This window comes from Carex rostrata, chromosome 32, assembly GCF_964058835.1.
Source record: "Carex rostrata chromosome 32, lpCarRost1.2, whole genome shotgun sequence".
NCBI classification, from domain to species: domain Eukaryota; kingdom Viridiplantae; phylum Streptophyta; class Magnoliopsida; order Poales; family Cyperaceae; genus Carex; species Carex rostrata.
The window spans coordinates 3,948,440-3,970,347 of record NC_135949.1 but is presented as its reverse complement, the minus strand read 5'-3'; the positions used below and the strand labels follow the sequence as shown (position 1 = coordinate 3,970,347).

Genomic DNA, 21,908 nt, shown 5'->3' with positions numbered 1-21,908 from the left:
GTAGACCATCACTCGCAAGATAGATGAAATTCAATAATTTGGATTCGTTGTTTGAAACCAATCCGATAAGTTTTAGAGTTGAGTTCACAAAAAACCTTGATAATAGTACAGTCGGTAACTATGAACGTATTTAATTTTTTAATAACAAAAATACTAAAATATTTCATCAAAATAAAGTTGTTAGAGGTTTTCCTTCTACATAAATATAAAAACATATCATTTTTTATTTTAATTTTATATGAATTAGTAAGTCAAAATAAACATATTGGTGTATTTTTGAAAGTGTTTGATACTAGTTGAAATAATTTTTTTTTTTTTTCGAAGGTCATACTAGTTGAAATAAAATTAAAATATAATATATATTTTTTTAAGTGTGTACAGAGAAAATGAATTATATCTTTCGGACCTCTCATTGTTTTAGTTAGAAAATGAAGGCGCCTTTTGTAGAATGTTGTTTTAAGTAAATTTTTTTTGTTTCATCCCAGTGACACTGCGGACACCGTCTGATCAGAATTGGAGCAAATCCGGTTTGAGATGGAATGAATGGATTTCTTAATATTCGTGTCAAAACAGATCGAACAGTCCGGATCCGATTTCTAGTTAAAAACCCTTCTCTCTCTCTCTTCTCTCTCTCTTTGCGCTAGCTAAAACCTTATCCCTCTCTTGCGATTGAGATCTCTCGACAGAAGCCTCCCTCTCCCTCTCGCTCTCTCCTTGTTTCTTTACACAAATACATTTCTTCTTATTTTATACTTGTTTCTGCTTTCGCCTCTTGCAGGGGACTGACTTCTCTCTCGCTACCTTTCATTATCTCAAGGTTAAGGTTAGTTATATTTCCAAATTTAAGTCTATGATAGGAAGAAAATTGAGATTTAATATGGCCATGCCCGAGCTTAGTTTTAAGGTGTAAAAATGTTCTTGATTTACTTTCATCCCCTTCTATTGTTCTGTTGTGATTTCATTGAAAGGGTTCTCATTTCAAGCAACCTGAAACTCATATTTTAATGGGAGTACTGTCTTAAATTAACTATGTTCCTAATTTCAACAAAACAGTTTTAATTCATTAAAGCCCATGTTCTTTTTTCCATATTTTATTTTGTTTTATTGCTCACAATCTGTCTCAGTGATGTGTTGTTATTCTTCAATGCAGTAGTTGAACCTGGAAGAGAAACTCAACCTTGTTATATAAGATTTTTAGAAAGAGGCAGAGATCAATTAAGAGATTGTAAATCTGTAACCAAACCAAATCAGACTAAATAATAATCATATCAGATGGTGTCATCAACCATATCTCTAGCCCCCTTCTTTTCACTTTCACCTTCAGCTTCCCAATCCCAACCCCCATCCCCATTTGCTTTCCGCCGAGGCCTTTTCCTTGTCTGCCATGCATTCTCCCAATCTGAATCTCAAGCCGACAAACCAAATTCATGGCGCCAACTGCATTGGAAGGAGAAAAGGCCTCGCCGGAAAGCAAATGCCATTTCTGACCAAGAGGTGGTTCACCAGTTTGACCAGCTGTTGGCTGCCAAGAACCTCTATCAAATCAATCAATACCTCAAGGACCACGCCAAAACCTCCAACAACTCTTACCCCACCGTTTTTTCCCTCTTCACCCGCTTGACCCAAGCTGAAGGAATTGGTCCTGATGAATATACCTATGCGATCTTGATGGACTGTTGTGCTAGAATGAATCAGGTCAACCTAATGTTTGGTTTTCTGGGACGGTTTCTCAAAGAGGGTCACAGTGCTAATAATGCCATGATCTTCAGCCCCATACTCAAAGGCCTGTGTTGGGAGAAAAGAACTGGTGAGGCTGCTACTATAGTGCTCTATAAAATGGCTAAGCTAGGATGTATACCTGGTATAGTCTCGTATAACATTATTATAAATGGGCTGTGCAAGAATGATGAAATTGACAAGGCAATGGATTTTGTAGATGTCATGATGTCCAAAGGGCATGAGCCTAATGTTGTGACCTACAACACTCTTATAGATGGGCTTTGCAAGAAAGGTGAAATTGATAAGGCATTAGATTTTGTAGATGTCATGATTTCCAAAGGGCACGGGCCTAATGTCGTGACCTACAGCACTCTTATAGATGGGCTTTGCAAGGAAGGTGAAATTGACAAGGCAATGGATATTGTAGATGTCATGATTTCCAAAGGGTATGACCCTGATGTCATCACCTATAGCATTCTTATAAATGGGCTGTGCAAGGAAGGTGAAATTGACAAGGCAATGGATATTGTAGATGTCATGATTTCTAGAGGGCATGACCCTGATGTCGTGACCTACAGCACTCTTATAGATGGGCTTTGCAAGGAAGGTGAAATTGACAAGGCAAGGAATTTTGTAGATGTCATGATTTCCAAAGGGCTTGAGCCTGATGTTGTCACCTATAGCACTCTGATAGATGGGCTGTGCAAGAAAGGTGAAATTGACAAGGCAATGGATATTGTAGATGTCATGATTTCTAGAGGGCATGACCCTGATGTCGTGACCTACAACACTCTTATAGATGGGCTTTGCAAGAAAGGTGAAACTGATAAGGCAAGGGATTTTGTAGATGTCATGATTTCCAAAGGGCTTGAGCCTAATGTCGTCACCTATAGCACTCTGATAGATGGGCTGTGCAAGAAAGGTGAAACCGACAATGCAAGGGATTTTGTAGATGTCATGATTTCCAAAGGGCTTGAGCCTAATGTCGTCACCTATAACATTCTGATAGATGGGCTATGCAAGAAAGGTGAAATTCAGAAGGCAATAGATATTGTAGATGTCATGATTACCAAAGGGCATGAGCCTGATGTGGTCACCTATAGCACTCTGATAGATGGGCTGTGCAAGAAAGGTGAAATTGAGAAGGCAATGGATTTTTTAGATGTCATGATTTCCAAAGGGCTTGAGCCTGATGTCGTGACCTACAACACTCTTATAGATGGGCTGTGCAAGAAAGGTGAAACTGATAAGGCAAGGGATTTTGTAGATGTCATGATTTCCAAAGGGCTTGAGCCTGATGTCGTGACCCACAACACACTTATAGATGGGCTTTGCAAGAAAGGTCAAACTGAACAGGCATTCAATTTTCTAGATGTCATGATTTCCAAAGGGTGTGACCCGGATGTCATCACCTATAACACTCTTATAACGGGGCTGTGCAAGAATGGTGAAATCGATAAAGCATTAGATTTTGTAGATGTCATGATTTCTAAAGGGCATGAGCCTAATGTCGTGACCTACAGCACTCTTATAGACGGCCTTTGCAAGAAAGGTGAAATTAAGCGGGCATTGAATTTTCTAGATGTCATGATTTCTAAAGGGCATGAGCCTGATGTTGTGACCTACGGCACTCTTATTGATGGACTGTGCGAGAAAGGTGAAATTACAAAAGCAAAGGAGTTATTTTATGAAATGATTTCCAAAGGGGTTGATCCTGATGCAGTGATCTAGTGCACTCTTATTGAGGGGCTGTGCAAAGAGGGTGGTGAAATTGAATAGACATGGGGTTTACGGTTTACCTATTATTGATATTTTGGAAAATTGTTATATAATATTTCTTGTGCTAATTAATTTGCACATGTAATTTAATTGTTGATGGAAAAGAGTTTTGGGCATGGAAGTTGATTTATGTCATAAATAATAATCATGAGAATTTGATTTGTGTATTAAAAAAAAATGGTTTGTATATTGTGTGATTTGCAGCAATATATTTAGTGGTTTTAGATTGCAGATGACAACGCACCATAACTAGGCGGATTGCTTCCATATAAAGGATAATTAAAATGACAATTTTATTTGGAACATTGTGTGCTCTATTTGTTGTTGTTTTTTTTTTTTTTTGCAATTTAAAGCCCGTGGGCATTCCATTTCACAGAAACACTGGATTACATAAGTTTGTATCGTAGTAAAGACCCTCCATCTCATACTGACAGACCGGAACCATTAAGGTCTCATGTCTTTTTACTCTTTCCCCCTTCCTTTAATTGAAATCATAAACCTCTATAATAGTGGAAAATTGAAACTAAAAACTAAATAAACTAACACTAGACGACATCTAAACAAGGTGAAGTCAGAAACATCTAAGAATCAAAATTAAACAGGGGGTAAGTGTATGCCATGACTTCCCAATCCTCTTTGGTTCCTTTTCTTGCCAGAAGGTCAGCCAGCTCATTGTGGCATCTAGCAAGGAATTCGCATGAGTACCGTTGATTTCTCTTCAGTCTTTCCCAAATCTCTTGTACCTCTTTAAAAGCTCTCCAATCCGTCTGAATTGGTGGTTGTAGGGATGAGCACAGGTTTACCAGAACTTCACAGTCAGACCTAAAAACACACTGGTCAATTCCTTCAGCACTGACAAACTGAATTGCATCGAGCAGCGCTTGCGCCTCAGCTTGTATGGGGCAGCATGCCCTTACTCCTTTTGATTTTGCTGCTACCAAGGTGTCCCCTTTTCTCAACACGAAACCCAGACCCCCCTTCCAGTTTGAGATCCAAGATCCATCAGTCATACAATTGAAGCCGCTGTCCTGAGTAGCAGGCCTCGGTGTGACTTGCCTGACCTTATCCCCGGCAAAAGCAATTGTACACTCGTTTCTCATTTGACTCAGGTACTTACTGAATTGCTGGAAGGTGGGTGATTTACCTGCATAGGCTTTATCGTTCCTGGTTCTCCATATCGCCCAGCATGTGTTGAGAGCCTCCGTCCAACTCTCCTTGTCAGTAATTGCCGCGAGGTTGATGAAAGCGGATTTAACCGTTCCATCGGTATCTAGCGCATCTGACATTATTGCCAGTGGGCTTCCAAACCAGCATGATCTCGCAAAAGAGCAATTGAAGATGAGATGCAAAGGGTTCTCATCCCCCTGACTGCATGAGGGGCATGTTGGATCCCCTTGAGATGTACGAGAGGCAATGGTCATGTTCAGAGGTAAGCCATTTTGTATGAGCTTCCAAACAAACAGCCTGACTCTAGGAACTGCTTTGCCCCTCTTCCAAATTAGGCGCCATATCCCAGTTGGATCTTCCTGTGGAAGGTTGACAAGCCCCCTTATGTGAGAGTATGCATCTTTGACCTGAAAGGAACCGTTTGTTGATTGCGTGAAGATAAGTTTGTCCTCCCCAGCCTGAGGTTTGGGTGGTGTCAGAGCTGAGATTATTCGCACACATCCTTGCATCCCAAATAGGTCAATTAGCCGGTTCACATCCCAGGTGTCTTCCTCTTGTCCCGTCAGCTCTGAGATTGTAATGTCCCTTTGATTCACATTCTGCGGCATGGTACACAGAGCTTCTGGGCACCAAGGTTGGCCGAATACCTCACATTTTTCCCCATCTCCGATGCACCACTTAATCATAGGCAACAACAGAGTTCTCAGTTTCATGATCGCTCTCCAGAAAGGTGTGCAGTTATATGTCCTTTTAGAAGTCCACAGCTTACTTCTCGGAATATACTTCGCTACCACCATTTGAACCCACATTGCATCTGAACCTGCTGCAATTTTCCAGAGTGCCTTCAGCAGCATGGCTTCATTCATAGCTTTCAGGTCTCGCACCGCTAAGCCCCCTTCTTCCTTCGGCTTTGTAATCGTATCCCATGAGATGTAAGCCAGGTATCTGGATTTGTCCCCGGCACCCCAAAAAAACCTTCTTACCAGTCCATTGATGGTGTTGATCACTGATTGAGGCAGAAAGGTGGTCGCCATGTAGTATATTGGGATTGACAGCAGCACCGCCTTGATCAGGACCAGTCTGCCAGCAGGTGAAAGAAGTCGCGATTTCCAGACTTGTAATTTTGCTGACACCTTTTCGATTAGGAAATCAAAAGTGACTCTCCCAGTCTGAATTGGCGCCCCTAAATACATATCTGTCGTGGCTCCTAGTGGGACTTGGAGGATTTGTGAGATAATGATTTGTTGTGACTCTGATACGGCTTTACTGTACCAGATATGACTTTTCTCTGGTCCCACCTTTTGACCCGAGACAGCAGCAAAAGCATAGAGAGTTCCCATCACCGTTTCAGCCTCATGTTGTGTGGCCGCCCCAAGTAAGAGAAGGTCATCCGCATAGATACACGAGGTGATCGCCTTTGCTCTTGGTGCCACTTTCACCCCCGTCAGTTCCCCTACAGAGGCCGAGTTGTCAAGTGCTCTAGCTAACAAGTCCATCCCTAGTTGTCAAGTGCTCTATTTGTTGTTAGCTGGCTTGAAAAATGTACATCAATAGACTAACAACTCCACCTCTCAAAAATCTCTCTTCCATCTCAAGATCCTCCTTATAACCATTTTATCACGACCAATCTTTTCAACCACCCCAAATTTAGACCAAACCGAACCAAAATCAACTGACCCAAAACCCCAAAGTGATAGGTCATCATCCCGTCCCATTGATGGGTCAATCGATGCAGTTCATCTGTGGGCAAATCAATCAGCCTACGGCCTGGCAGGTATGATTCACTGGTGACAAATGCGCTATAGGAGGCCAGGTCTAGTATTTTTAAGAGATCAGTTGATGCACCGATGAAGCAGGCACCATCACGGAACGAACTGCTGATTTATAAGTTTTCAGCTGATTATGTATTGTGGGAACAGTACAGGGATCCAGGGAATGAGGTCAGAATTGGGGAACTGTTGGAGGACCTTGATGCACTTGCTGGTACTATTGCTTTCAAGGTATATTTATCTTTTCAACTTTATCTTTTCCTTCATGTGCCTCTTCATTTAATTGGATTGCACATGTGAATTTAAAGCTTAGTTTTTGCTATTAATTGGAAGAGTGAGGCTACAGTACTGTGCCTCTATGGATATATATCTAAAATCCCAATAGTTGATCTGACCTGTTCATCAATGGTCTCCATGTGAAAATTTACTTAGAGGCCAAATGGAGATATGCATCCATAGTATGGACCAAATGGACCAAAGTGTTATTATATGCATAGTACTATAGCCTCACTCTAGTTGGAAATACTGTTTTTTTTTTTTGTTAAATCTTCGCAGAAGCTGCCAAGTCGTGAGGGGAATCAAACTCTCGACCTTTGGGTAATCAACAATCCTAGAATTTGTCTCCTAGCCAACTGTGCTACCTCCCCTTTCTCTAATTGGAAATATTTGTTAAACATCAAATCCTTGTCATTTTCACTTGGCATCTATACCAGTAAGTAGCTTTAAGGTAGAATAGTTGCAATTTCAGTCGTATGAGGAGCTTTTAGTTTTAGGATAAAAAATTGTCTAGTATAGTGTTGATTGTTCCAGGCATGGTATAATGACCCAATATGGTACTTCTAGGTTGTACCAGTCCTCGGTTCAATTTTTCCATTTCTAACCAAAATTTCAAACTATCTTAGTTGATTTTGAAATATGCAATTTGCAACACTGTTCTGACACGGATAGCATGTGACAGCATCTATGGATAGGATAGTTTTAAAGAAGCCACTTCATGCTGATACTGATCTCAAAATAGTCGGTGCTGTCACCTATGTCGCTCGTTCTTCCATTGATATTCAAATTGAAGTTACACAACTCCCTCCCGGTGCTAACTATACAAGAGCTACCGATAACCATATATGGGAATAATCACAACTCTATCGCACAGGTATAGTATATTATATATCAAAATAAGAACAAATATGTAAAAGAAAGATACTAATTTTTCTACAAAAATAATAGATGTAGTATTTAGTATTCATGTTTTACAAAAGGCCCACTTTAGGTAGATCCTGAATTATCCTATGATCTATTCTAAAATAAAGTATCCTGAATTAATCTCAAACTACAAGATACTTTTTGTTCATTTTGTTCATTTGCAATACGTAATTTTCCACCATAGCTTATATTGCATTGCATTCCTAATTATATAACTGTTGGGATAATTTTCAGAATATTCAAATGGATGTAAATTAATTAAAATAAATCTAACTGAAATAGAGTTATCTGAATTATACAAAGCAGTGTTCTTAAGCGTATTTCGTTTCATCGTGCAAGATAAAACAACAACCAAAATAATTCAGAATTGTTGCTTTTTAGGTATGCTATAGAAGCAATTGATGATAACTCCGCAATATCCAGCAGTTGATCAGAATTAATAAGTTGAAGATAAAATGAGAATATAGAATCTGAATCAAATTGATTTTCAGTGGAGCAGCCAGAGCAAAGAGCAAATTCACTTTTAAGAGAATGATTTTCTTGATAAGGGAGATACTTATCAAATACAAAAGAAACGCATCATAAAGATGACATGAAGAGGTTCAAACGCTAAAATTTTATTAACAAAATAATTCACCATTAAAGAAATATATATTCGATTTAACCCTCTAATTTTCAAATATCACAAATAGAGATTTTAAACAAATTTATTGAATTGAGAATTTCTGAGTACATTGAAACAACATGACATGATCAAATGCTTCATTTGTTTGATCATTTAAAACACTCTATATATGCGTTAAATCAAAATGGTGGTTCGGATACAGGTACCGGTCCAGGTGCAAGTGCCAGGACATGAAGCATTATTTGTTTGTTTGATCAATTAAAACACTCTGTGCATTAAATCAAAATGATGGTTAGGACACAGGTACTGCTCCAGGTTCAAGTGCTATGGACATGAAGCATGGTGACGGTGGGTTTGCAAAAAGGCATGTGTTGTTCGCGAAAACCGAAGCATCAAATCGGCACATGTTGCCACCCTGAGGTAACTCTCCACAGAGTTTGTTGAATGACAGATTTGAATAATACAATCCATCAGCTTTGGCAAATGACTCCGGCACTTTCCCAAATATGTTGTTGTGGCTTAGATCAAGCGCGTGTAAATTATCCGAGAATTCTACATGACTTAAATCAAATTCAAAGTAATTATAAGCCAAAACAATGCCAGCTGTCTTCTTCTGCTTACCGAATAGAAAAGAAGCATCGCCACTAAGTCGGTTGTTACCCAAGTGAATTACCGAGAAATCCACCCATCCGTAACATTTTGGTAGTTCGCCAGTTAAGTTATTGTTGGAAAGTAGAAGTGTGGGAAACGAACCATGAACGAGTCCAGGTGGTATGGTGCCTGTGAGGTAATTTGACATAAGTACCAATGTTTTTAAATTTGGTGGCGTAGAGAGGGATGGTGGAATGGTACCGGACAGGTGGTTAACGGATAGATTGATTTCTGTGATATTGACATGGTTGTAAAAACTAGGTATGGAGCCAGATAGAGATGTCTCTATTATGATAAGTTGGTGAAGATTGTAAAGTTTGATAATGCAGGGAGGAATTGAACCATAAAGCCCCATCATATTATAAATAATGAAGTTCTCTAGTTCGGTTAAACCGCAAACAGCATCTGGAAAGGGGGCGACAATGCTAGAGGTTTCCATAACGAGAATGCGTACACGACCAGTACTGTTGGTGCATCCTATCCTTACGTAGCCCAATGATGTACTGGTTATATGAAATCACAAAAATTAAAGCCTTTTACCCAGCTCTGGAGAATGTCAGGGTCACCTAGCTGCTGCTTGATTTTGAGGAGCACAATCTCATCATCTTTATTAGATAACACAGGTGTGGTGAAAGAGAGGAGGAAAAATAGGAAGAAAATGGTAGACATGTATATATTTCTTTTTGTTCTTTTTGGTAATGCATATAGGGATGCTGTTTTAGAAGCGGGTGAAAGATATCTATAGAGGGGAATCACCAAAAAAAAAAAAAAAAAAAAAAAAATGTTGCATTTAATTTTTTTCGTATTTATTTGTACGAATATCAATGCACATTGTAAAAATGAGATGAGACGACTTTCAGATAATTAATGCACACTTAGTTGAATTGATGTGCGATGCTAACTTATTGAACTGTTACAATACAAATGTACGTACATTTGTGTTTTAAATTGTATTAAATTGTATGGTTCAATTCTGTTATTTTGTTTTTTCACTTGATTAGGCCTAACAGTAAACTCACATGTCACATCTTTCTCAATTGATGAAATAATAAAGGATGAACATTTTTTTTTTTTTTTTTTTTTTTTCATTTTTTCCCTGAAGGATCTGTAGGTAGAAATTCACATTATAACATCCCATAAAATCACCCGAAGAGCTCCCCAAATTTACAATTAATGGTCAATGTCAACTCTACGTTAGAAGAAAAAAAAAATATTTGGGAGATCCAAGAAGCACAGAGTTCTAAGAAGACTAAAAGAGTTAAAAGAATTCAAATATTAATGTCAACTCTAAACTAAAAAACAAGAGAAATTATTTGGGACAATGAAGAAGCACATATATATGTTTTATGAGGTCTAAAGAGAGAGAACAAGTTGATATTCGTTAAGACTACATGTCTTGTTGAGAGAGATAACAAGTTGATATTGAAATCTTTGGGAAATCTCATCAGAGAGAGGGACAAATGTGACAGCCACTGTCAGAATTTTCAAAAAAAAAAGAGAGGGACAAATGATTTTCTTAAAAAGTTCAAAAGGTGTGGTAGTGTTAGAAAAGAAAAATTTGATGTGCTGAATTTTAGGATCGTTTTAACAGTTATTTTAGGAATAAAAAAATGTGGAATATTACGTATTCTGAAAATTTGATTGAGATTAATTAATGTCATGCAAATGAACAAAAAGTATCTTGTAGTTGTAAATTAGGAATGCAATATAAGCTATGGTGGAAAAAAAATGTGCCGTGTCGTGTGGTGACTAATCCGTCATGATTTTAGTCTCGTTTTGTACCGTGCTGTGATCAAGTTAATTTTTTATATGTCATGTTGTGTCGTGATTAAAATGTTAAGGGGTGGTCAACTGGTCATAACATGCGAATGGTCATGCTGTACCCAAATGTACTGTAACCAAACGTGACTCGCGTGATCATTTGATCATAATTTAGATTAGTTTATTCAAGATTCACTATTTGATTAAGATCTAATGGTCCTAATTACATGTGACCCGCGTGACTACATGTTGTGCAGTATTGTGATTATATCTTGCACGTGACGTGATGTGTCAAATTTTTTAAAAATAATTACAGCACAAAACATGTGAGTCAAATCACGTAACCGACACATATGCCATGCTATTCCGTATTAGAACCAGCTCTGCCATGCTATTTTTCTCACCCTAGCTATAGCTTTCATGTGCTAAGTTGATAATCATAAAAATGTTTTTTTTTTGAAAAACTTGACAGTGATTGTCAAGTACATAAAAATGTTTTAGATGAGGAATAAAAGTGACTTTCTGAGATGTTCTCCGTCACACAAATTCAGTAACCATCCCAGTCCAGAATATATGAAAAATATAATTTAAAGTCTACTTAGATCATTATTTCACATAATGTAAGCCTACTCAAATACAATACTGGTCCAAAAATAAATGGAAAATACATTCAAAGCCCATTGTAAGGCCCAAAACACCAATTTTATAAATAAAGTTTAGACTGAGTTATAAAATGTCACTGGATTTTTTTTTTTTTTAAATAGATCCGCTTTTAAATTTTTTGACAGAACAAGCACTGCACGTGAAAAAGCTGTAAAAAAGATTCCACCGATTTCTAGGATTAGTGGAGGCAAAAAACCATTTGCTCTACCGATCCATCGGTAGAGCAAAAAACTTTACATTTATATAAAATCAACATTATCGGTGGTCCGAAAATGACTCCACCACCGATCCTAGAGATCGGTGAAGAAAATTATTTTTTTGCATCCACTGACCCCTAGAATCGGTGGAGTCTTTTTTTATACTTTCCCACCAATAGTGCTTGTTCCGTTACAAAGATTAAAAACAGTTTTATTTAAAAAAAATCATGTCACTATGTATATATCAGAAATAATAAAATGAATCATTTGCTCTAAAAAACCAATCAAATATAAGATCGATATTTTTATAAACATACTACAAATATTTTATGCTTTCACAAAGGATAAAATGGATATTTTATTATTTTATAAATTTAAAATTAATTTTAGCATAAAAGACAATGAGTAAATTTTTGAGTTTTGATGTTTAGAGGGGGCAATACATAATTTTGAAGTTTTTGAGGGGTATACATGAAATACGTCATTAAAAATATAATAGGAAATGCTATCCTTCCGATCGTATTGTTTTGGTTTTGGATCGAACTGAAATAATCCTGATGTATTCTAAAAAAAAATAAAAAAAAATAAAAAAAATAAAAAAAAATCCTGATAGGATCGTTTGGTATGAAATAGAAGGCGCATATTTTAGAATGTTGTTTTATGTAAAAAAAAAAAAATTTCATCCAGTGACACTACGGACACCGTCCGATCAGAAATGGAGCAAATCTGGTTTGAGATAAAATGTACGGATTTCTTAATATTGGTGTCAAAGCAGATGGAACAGTCCAATTTCCAGTTAAAACCTTATCCATTTCTCTTTGCGCTAGCTAGAAAACCTTATCCCTCTTTGCGCTAGAAAACCTTATCCATTTCTCTTTGCGCTTGCTAGAAAACCTTATCCCTCAAACGAATCCCCATCTTTCCCTTGCTCTCTCTCCCCAGGTTTGTTTACACTAATACATTTTTTTTTCTTAAAATTAGTAATCTTTTGACTACGATCGATGATTTTATACTTGTTTTTGCTTTCGCCTCTTGCAGGCGACTGACTTCTCGCTCGCTCGCTCCCTTACGTTATCTCAAGGTTAAGGTTGGTTATCTTTCCAAGTTTAAGTCTATGATAGGAAGAAAATCGATAAATCTTGTAAATGTTCTGAAAATTGAGATTTAATATGGCCATACCCGAGCTTACTCTTATCCCCTTCTATTGTTCTGTTGTGATTTCATCGAAGGGGTTCTCCTTCAACATTGGACCTGGCCGCATACTCTTTTAAATTATTGAATTTCCTATAAACGAGCAAATCAAAATGATTGAAAAAACATTATGATTTGTGGAGCCTGCAGTTAATTCGTCAGCTGAACACTTTTGGATTTTTTTTTTATATTTATTCAAATTCATTAAACAAGGGCGGTAAAATTGTTTGCCTGTCATTCACAGAGTGGGGTAAAATTGTACAAACAAAATAATGATATAAATTATACGCCAAGCATCTTTTCCATTGGACCATACCACCACGGAGCTCCAACATTACAACCAACTGAAACTCAAATTTAAATGGGAGTAGTGTCTTAAATTAATTATGTTCTCACAACAAAACAGTTTAAATTCATTAAAGCCCATGTTCTTTTTCTCATTTTTCATTTTGTTTTATTGCCCACAATCTGTCTTAGTCATGTGTTGTTATTCTTCAATGCAGTAGTTGAACCTGGAAGCGAAACTCAACCTTATTAGATAAGATTTTTAGAAAGAGGCAGAGATAAATTAAGAGACTCTAAGTCTTTAATCAAACCAGATCACTCTAAATAAGAATAATCAGATGGTGTCAACCTTATCTCTTGCCCCCTTCTTTTCACTTTCACTTTCACCTTTACCTTCCCAATCCCAATCCCAATCCCCATCCCCATCCCCATTTTCTTCTCGCCAAGGCCTCAGCCTTATCTGCTACGCATTCCCCCAGTCTGAATCTCAACCCAACAAACCAAATTCACGGCGTCAGCCTCATTGGAAGGGTAACCTCCCGAAGGAGAAAAGGCCTCGCTGGAAAGTAAATGCCATTTCTGACCAAGAGGCGGTTCACCAGTTTGACCAGCTGTTGGCTGCCAAGAACCTCTATCAAATCAATCATTACCTCAAAGACTACGCCAAAACCTCCAACAACCCTTACCCCACCGTTTTCTCCCTCTTCACCCGCTTAACCCAAGCTGAAGGAATTGGTCCTAATGAATATACCTATCCGATCTTGATGGACTGTTGTGCTAGAATGAATCAGGTCAACCTAATGTTTGGTTTTCTGGGACGGTTTCTCAAAGAGGGTTACAGTGCTAATAATGCCATGATCTTCAGCCCCATACTCAAAGGCCTGTGTTGGGAGAAAAGAACTGGTGAGGCTGCTACTATAGTGCTCTATAAAATGGCTAAGCTAGGATGTAGACCTGATGTAGTCTCGTATAGCATTCTTATAAATGGGCTGTGCAAGAAAGGTGAAATTGACAAGGCAATGGATATTGTAGATGTCATGATTTCTAAAGGGTATGACCCTGATGTCATCCTCTATAACATTCTTATAAATGGGCTGTGCAAGAAAGGTGAAATTCAGAAGGCAATGGATATTGTAGATGTCATGATTTCCAAAGGGCTTGAGCCTGATGTCGTGACCTACAGCACTCTTATAGATGGGCTTTGCAAGAAAGGTGAAACTGAGCGGGCTTTGAATTTTCTAGATGTCATGATTTCCGAAGGGTATGACCCGGATGCCATCACCTATAGCACTCTTATTGATGGGCTTTGCAAGGAAGGTGAAATTGAGAGGGCAATAGATTTTGTAGATGTCATGATTTCCAAAGGGCTTGAGCTTGATGTCGTGACCTACAACACTCTTATAGATGGGCTGTGCAAGAAAGGTGACACTGATAAGGCAAGGGATTTTGTAGATCTCATGATTTCCAAAGGGCTTGAACCTGATGTCGTGACCCACAACACACTTATAGATGGGCTTTGCAAGAAAGGTGAAACTGACAAGGCAAGGGATTTTGTAGATGTCATGATTTCCAAAGGGCTTGAGCCTAATGTCGTCACCTATAACATTCTGATAGATGGGCTATGCAAGAAAGGTGAAATTCAGAAGGCAATAGATATTGTAGATGTCATGATTACCAAAGGGCATGAGCCCAATATCGTCACCTATAGCACTCTGATAGATGGGCTGTGCAAGAAAGGTGAAATTGAGAAGGCAATGGGTTTTGTAGATGTCATGATTTCCGAAGGGCTTGAGCCTGATGTCGTGACCTACAGCACTCTTATAGATGGGCTGTGCAAGAAAGGTGAAACTGATAAGGCAAGCGATTTTGTATTTGTCATGATTTCCAAAGGGCTTGAGCCTAATGTCGTCACCTACAACACACTTATAAATGGGCTGTGCAAGGAAGGTGAAACTGAACGGGCATTCAATTTTCTAGATGTCATGATTTCCAAAGGGTGTGACCCGGATGTCATCACCTATAGCACTCTTATAACGGGGCTGTGCAAGAATGGTGAAATTGATAAGGCATTGGATTTTGTAGATGTCATGATTTCTAAAGGGCATGAGCCTAATGTCGTGACCTACAGCACTCTTATAGACGGCCTTTGCAAGAAAGGTGAAATTAAGCGGGCATTGAATTTTCTAGATGTCATGATTTCTAAAGGGCATGAGCCTGATGTTGTGACCTACGGCACTCTTATTGATGGACTGTGCGAGAAAGGTGAAATTACAAAAGCAAAGGAGTTATTTTATGAAATGATTTCCAAAGGGGTTGATCCTGATGCAGTGATCTAGTGCACTCTTATTGAGGGGCTGTGCAAAGAGGGTGGTGAAATTGAATAGACATGGGGTTTACGGTTTACCTATTATTGATATTTTGGAAAATTGTTATATAATATTTCTTGTGCTAATTAATTTGCACATGTAATTTAATTGTTGATGGAATAGAGTTTTGGACATGGAAGTTGATTTATGTCATAAATAATAATCATGAGAATTTGATTTGTGTATTAAAAAAAAATGGTTTGTATATTGTGTGATTTGCAGCAATATATTTAGTGGTTTTAGATTGCAGATGACAACGCGCCATAACTAGTCGGATTGCTTCCATATAAAGGATAATTAAAATGACAATTTTATTTGGAACATTGTGTGCTCTATTTGTTGTAAGCTGGCTTGAAAAATGTACATCAATAGACTAACAACTCCACCTCTCAAAAATCTCTCTTCCATCTCAAGATCCTCCTTATATTTGGTACAATGTGTGGTCTAGTATTTTTAAGAGATCAGTTGATGCACCGATCAATTAGGCACCATCACGGAACGAACTGCTGATTTATAAGTTTTCAACTGATTATGTATTGCGGGAACAGTACAGGGATCCAGGAAATATGGAGTATTTAGTTTCATTTTCTACAAAAGGCTCACTTTAGGAGGTTGAGGTATTTAATGGACCGAATTTTTTTTATAAATATCCAAAGAATAATTGAATTTTAAAAACTAACCAAAGTTGTCCAGGATTTCGAAATCTAATCAAACTGCAATTTTTTTTTTTTTTTGCGGTAATTCAGTTTAAAACCGCAAAAAAAAAAAATTATAAAAAGTTGTATCTATTTTGAGAATTCTTTTTAATAACAATCATTAAATAGCTTTACAAAAAAATTTCAAAAATAAACACAACTTTTTAGAAATTAAATGCACTAGAAGGATGACAATATTTTATGTATTTACTTAGAAGTGACTTTTGAACCGGGATGAATAACTAAGAATCCAAGCATTTTTATTTTTTTTCCAATAACACATAAAAAAATATATTAATTTTTCTTACTGTTGCAAAAAAATTCGACATGAAAAATGTTGATCCGGATTATTTGTAGCAGTCTTTCTAATAAATCAAATTATATAGTATTCCATCTATTTTCAAAGAAATATATTAAATATTTCTAATATTTCAATACAAAAAATAAATAAATTATAAATATTTCTATTTAAATAAAAAAAATCTGAAAAATGAAAAAAAAAATGAAACCCCCAATTTTTTTTTTAAACCGTGTTTTTGGAATTCTTAAACCGGAAATTTTTTTTTGCGGTTTTAGACTGAATTACCGCAAAATTTTTTTGTGGTTGGTATAGATTTCGAAATCTTGTCCAACTTTGGTTAGTTTTTGAAATTTAATTATTTTTTTAGATATTTATAAAAAATTCGGTTTAATGGACCTATCAATAAAATCCTGAATTATCCTATGATATATTCTAAAATAACTGTTAAAACGATCCTAAAATTAAGCACATCAATTTTTTTTTTCTAACACTACCACACCTTTTGAACTTTTTAAGAAAATCATTTGTCCCTCTCTCTGATGAGATTTCCCAAAGATTTCAATATCAAAATTTTCTCTCTTTTTACATGCTCCCAAATTATCTCTCTCTTTTAACTGAGAAAAAATCACAGTAAAGGAATTATAATCTTGGAGTGAAGAGTCTTTTTTTACTAGATCTTTTTCTTTATGGTCTCTTCTAATAAGCGAAATGAATTTAGTGTCATTTTTGGTGTGTTTTTTTGGCAAAATTTTGACTGCTGACTGTTGTATAATTAAACTTGGATACATTAATTAATTTCGTGCAAATTGACAAAAAGTATCTTCTAGTTGTAAATTAGGCCCGCAATATAAGCCATGTGCTCAGTTGGAAATCATAAAAATGTTTTAGATGGGGAATAAATGAGACTTTTTGAGATGCACACAAACCAGAATATATGAAAATATAATTTAAAGTCTACTGAGATCCTTGTTTGATATTTCACATAATATAAGCCTACTGAAACACAATACCGCACCCAAGAATAAATGAAATATATATTCAAAATCTATAGCAGGGTCTAAAACCTAATTTTGTAAATGATAAAATAAACCAATTGCTCTAAAAAACCCGATTAAATATAAGACTGATATTTTTCTTAAACCGACTACAAATATTTTACGCTTTTCATAAAGGGTAAAATGAGTTTTAATATAAAAAAAATAATAAAATGGGTAAATTTGTAAATTTTTGATGTTTAGAGGGAGCAATACGTAATTTTTAAGTTTTTTCAGGGGTATACTACATATGGGGTGCCTGGGGGGGTGGCGCCTCATAGGCCTAATGGGGCGCCCCAGGAGCTGGCGCCTCACTAGCCTTATGGGCCGCCCCAGGGGCTGGCGCCTCACAGGATATTTTGGGCTTCCCTGGGCCCAGGTGGTCAGGGCATCTATAAAAAAAAATTGGGGGCAGGGGCATATTTAAAATTTACATTTGTTTTAAGGATATTAATAAAAATGTCCGGAAACCAAAACACTACGATCGGAAGCATAGCATTCACGGCCATTTTTATTAATATCCCTAAAACAAATGTAAATTTTAAATATGCCCCTGCCCCCAATTTTTTTTTATAGATGCCCTGACCGCCTGGGCCCAGGGCGGCCCAAAATACCCTGTGAGGTGCCAGCCCCTGGGGCGGCCCATAAGGCTGGTGAGGCGCCAGCTCCTAGGGCGCCTCATGTGGTTTTTTTTTTTTTTTTTTCAGAGAAATCTTAGTATTTGATTTGAATAATTTTGTGAAAAAAAGTTTAGGGTTTAGGGTTTAGGGTTTATGTATATGTGTATGTGTATGTCAAAAAATAAAATATTATGTGTACATAATATGCGTATGCCAAAAAATAAAATATTTGATATATTTACAGAGTGATGTCGTAAATTTTTATAACTTTGATTTTTTATATTTTTATTTTTTTAGTGAACTATATAATATACACATATACACATACACATACACATACACATACACATACACATACACATACACATACACATACACATACACATACACATACACATAATATTAACTCACATACACACATACACATACACATACACATACACATACACATACACATACACATACACATACACATACACATACACATACACCAAATAAATCAATTCGCATAAGCAAAATAGCAAGTTTATCTGCCACCACGTCTGAATAAACCTAACAAACGACTAGTTCTTCTGGTACCAGTGGCAGGTGCGGCATTACTTGTAGAGGCTTGGCTACTAGATGATTGGCTTACAGGAGGAGGGGGTTGTGTTCTACCGGTTGCTTCAGCAACAACCCTGGCATTTTCTCTTTCGTTGTGTTTGTTTATTGCATCTGAATATAACAATGCAATTCAGTTAGTAATATAATTAAAGCATAAATAAATTTTGTACAATTCTACGTACCTGCCCTGCGCCTGTCGGAAACAGAACGACGAGCCCGATTTTCCGACGGTCGCCTACCACCCATCTCGTCCATGGTCATTACAATACACTTGTGTCTCCTCCTTCCCTTTCTTATCCATCCTTCTGAAGGGAGTATTCTATCACCGACATATGCAGGCCACTCATGCTGATCAGGATAAGAATGGAAAGATCCACCCCAAGTGGAAGCAAGGTAATCGGTACGGTACATGTCAGCAACATAGTGATCCTCACAGTAGTTCCTCACTCGGCATACCGCCATCATGTGACTACAGGGTATGTGACTTAGCTGGGGTCCTTGGCATGTACAGGTTACCGCCCTGGCATCTCCGAATTTAACCACGTACTTGCAAGCCCTCTTGACAAACGCCATAGTGCCGTCTGGTTTACGGCTGATAGGAACGTATTCATTTGGATTTTGCACTTCGAATTATGTTCCATCATTACCCATCGGGATCACGGTCATAGTTGCACCTTTGTCCCTGTGTCGTCTTAGTTTCTCCTCCACCCTTGTTGAAAATGACTGGTTCATCCTTATTAATTCTGCGGCCTTAGCACGCCGTTCCTGAAACCAGGCATTTAACTTGTAGAATGTGTTATCTACAACTGCAGCCACAGGCAAATTCGGCTCTGCTTGAATACTGCATTCAGCGACTCGGATCCGTTGGTGGTCATAATTCCCCAACGCCAACCTCCATCACGGGATTGATATATTTTCTCGTATGCTGGATCTTCGTTGACATCTCGGGGATTATTTTTGCCCACCTTTATTAAGTAGAGATTTGCCTTTGGCATGTACTACATAAAAAATAAGGAAATAGAATAATGTAAGCAAACAATTGCACTAAAAAAATTTGTTTTCTTAAAGTATAATAATATATGTAAACAATTGAAATACATGTACCTTTGCAAAACTGCTAGTCATCTCTACCACCCTTCTCGGCTTTTTCTTTCTGCAATTCCATCTAAATGTATCAGTAACCCATTTGTCGCCCCGGGTTGCCTTCGAAAGGTTTTCTACAGTAGGTGTACAACAATTGCTACAGTAAATGTACGGTACGCTACAGTGCGTGCAACAGTAAATTTCTACAGTAAATGTACGGTACGCTACAGTGCGTGCAACAGTAAATTTCTATAGTAAATGTACAGTACGCTACAGTACTTGCAATAGTAATGACTAATTATTATAATTAAAAAGTAATGACTAATTATTATAATTAAAAAAATACCTATTCACTCAGTTTCTCGCCTCGAGAGAAGTTCTCAAATCGGGAAGTGATAGAGGCAGAAAACAAATGGGTTTAAATCATACTACATATGGGGCGCCTGGGGGTAGAGGTTTGCTAAACCCCTAACGGGTTGAGCCCGTTTTGCCCGGCCCGTACCCGTTACCCGTGGTACCCGTACCCGTTGCCCGGGTACAAACGGGTAGACGGGTACGGGTAATAAACGGACCGGACACCCCTATTTTGAAATAAACCCATTGTACCCGTACCCGTCTACCCGCCAACCCGTACCCGCCTACCCGTACCCCTATACCCGCCTACCCGTACCCCTTTACCCGTACCCGTATCCCTTTACCCGGTTGCCCGTACCCGTTACCCGTTACCCGTACCCGTTATCCGTTACCCGTACCCGATCCGTACCGCAAAATTCAAATTTTTTTGAATTTTCCGCCGGTTCAAGACGGGGCCCGGGCCAGGTCAAATCAAACCCGGCCGGACCCACCCGGGTCACCTCAACCGGTGGTTTTTTTTTTTTTTTTTTTTTTTTTAATTTCAAATTTTATTCCCTCTCCAATTTTTTTCTTTAAATACACCCCTCTAATCCTCTTCCTCTCCACACTCAAATTTTCAATCTCTCAAACTCAAACTCAATCTCAAATTCTCATTTTTCATTATTCTAAATTTTTAAATTTATTGTTTGAAAAACATATGGTTGTAATTTAATTCATTTTACAAATACGCAAACGGAATTAGAGGTTCGCTAAACCCGTGACGAAATTACGAAGGTATCGAAATTACAAAGTTGTGCACCTCCCGCAAGATTTCTCCGCGAAATTTAAAGGTTAGATTTATTTTATGTTAGATTAATTTATTTTTGTAGAGTAATTTAAAATTTCATATTAGATTAATTAATTTTTGTAGAGTAATTTATTGTTGTAGATAAATGTATAATTTAAATTGAATGTTAGATTTAGTTTATGTTAGATTTGTTACATTTATTTAATTTATGTTAGATTTGTTAGATTTATTGAATGTTACATTTATTTAATTTATGTTAGATTTATTAGATGTGATTATGTGAACTTGTGAAATAATTAGATTTATTTTGAATATGTTAGATTTTATTTTTGAAATTCGGATTTATTTTTAATAGGTTAAAAAAATATGTTAGATTCATTTTTGTGAATATGTGAAATATTTTGAATATGTTAGATTTATTTTATGTTAGATTAATTGATTTTTGTAGAGTAATTTAAAATTTCATATTAGATTTATTGTTGTAGATAAATGTATAATTTAAATTGAATGTTAGATTTAGTTTATGTTAGATTTGTTACATTTATTTAATTTATGTTAGATTTATTAGATGTGATTATGTGAACTTGTGAAATAATTAGATTTATTTTGAATATGTTAGATTTTATTTTTGAAATTCGGATTTATTTTTTATAGGTTAAAAAAAAATGTTAGATTCATTTTTGTGAATATGTGAAATATTTTGAATATGTTAGATTTATTTTTGAAAATGATAGATTTATTTTGAATAAGTTATATTTTTTGAATATGTTAAGTAATTGTATTTATTTTTGAATATGTTAGATTTTTTTTAAAATAGATTAGATTTTATTTTTGTTTTTTCAAATTCTTTTTTTTTCTGTTTTTTCCGGATTTTTTTAATTTTATTTTTTTCTGTTTTTTTTTAAAAGAAGTTGTATTTGAAATTCATTATATAACTAGGTTAGATTTATTTGTTGAATATGGTAAGTAATTGTATTTATTTTTGAATATGTTATATTTATTTTTAAATAGATTATATTTTTTTTCTGTTTTTTCCAGATTTTTTTAATTTTATTTTT

At 36.6% G+C, this 21,908-nt stretch overlaps 3 protein-coding genes and 1 pseudogene across 3 annotated transcripts; 3 read left to right on the top strand and 1 right to left on the bottom strand.

Moving 5' to 3' along the window:
- Positions 1 to 652: 652 nt before the first annotated feature.
- LOC144547984 (uncharacterized) lies at positions 653 to 15,595 on the top strand. The gene is made up of 2 exons (XM_078296669.1): positions 653 to 817; positions 13,226 to 15,595. Exon 2 carries the CDS (start codon positions 13,346 to 13,348, stop codon positions 15,341 to 15,343), a length of 1,998 nt encoding a protein of 665 aa, XP_078152795.1. The 5' UTR covers positions 653 to 817; positions 13,226 to 13,345; the 3' UTR covers positions 15,344 to 15,595.
- LOC144547982 (uncharacterized) lies at positions 686 to 3,687 on the top strand. Its single transcript, XM_078296668.1, has 2 exons — positions 686 to 823; positions 1,151 to 3,687. The coding sequence occupies exon 2, from the start codon at positions 1,273 to 1,275 to the stop codon at positions 3,448 to 3,450; it is 2,178 nt and encodes a 725-aa protein (XP_078152794.1). The 5' UTR covers positions 686 to 823; positions 1,151 to 1,272; the 3' UTR covers positions 3,451 to 3,687.
- On the bottom strand, positions 4,080 to 6,161 carry LOC144547828 (uncharacterized). The gene has a single exon (XM_078296512.1). The coding sequence runs from the start codon at positions 6,159 to 6,161 to the stop codon at positions 4,080 to 4,082; it is 2,082 nt and encodes a 693-aa protein (XP_078152638.1).
- Positions 6,513 to 7,565, top strand: LOC144547827 (acyl-coenzyme A thioesterase 2, chloroplastic pseudogene; annotated as a pseudogene).
- Positions 15,596 to 21,908: the final 6,313 nt, after the last annotated feature.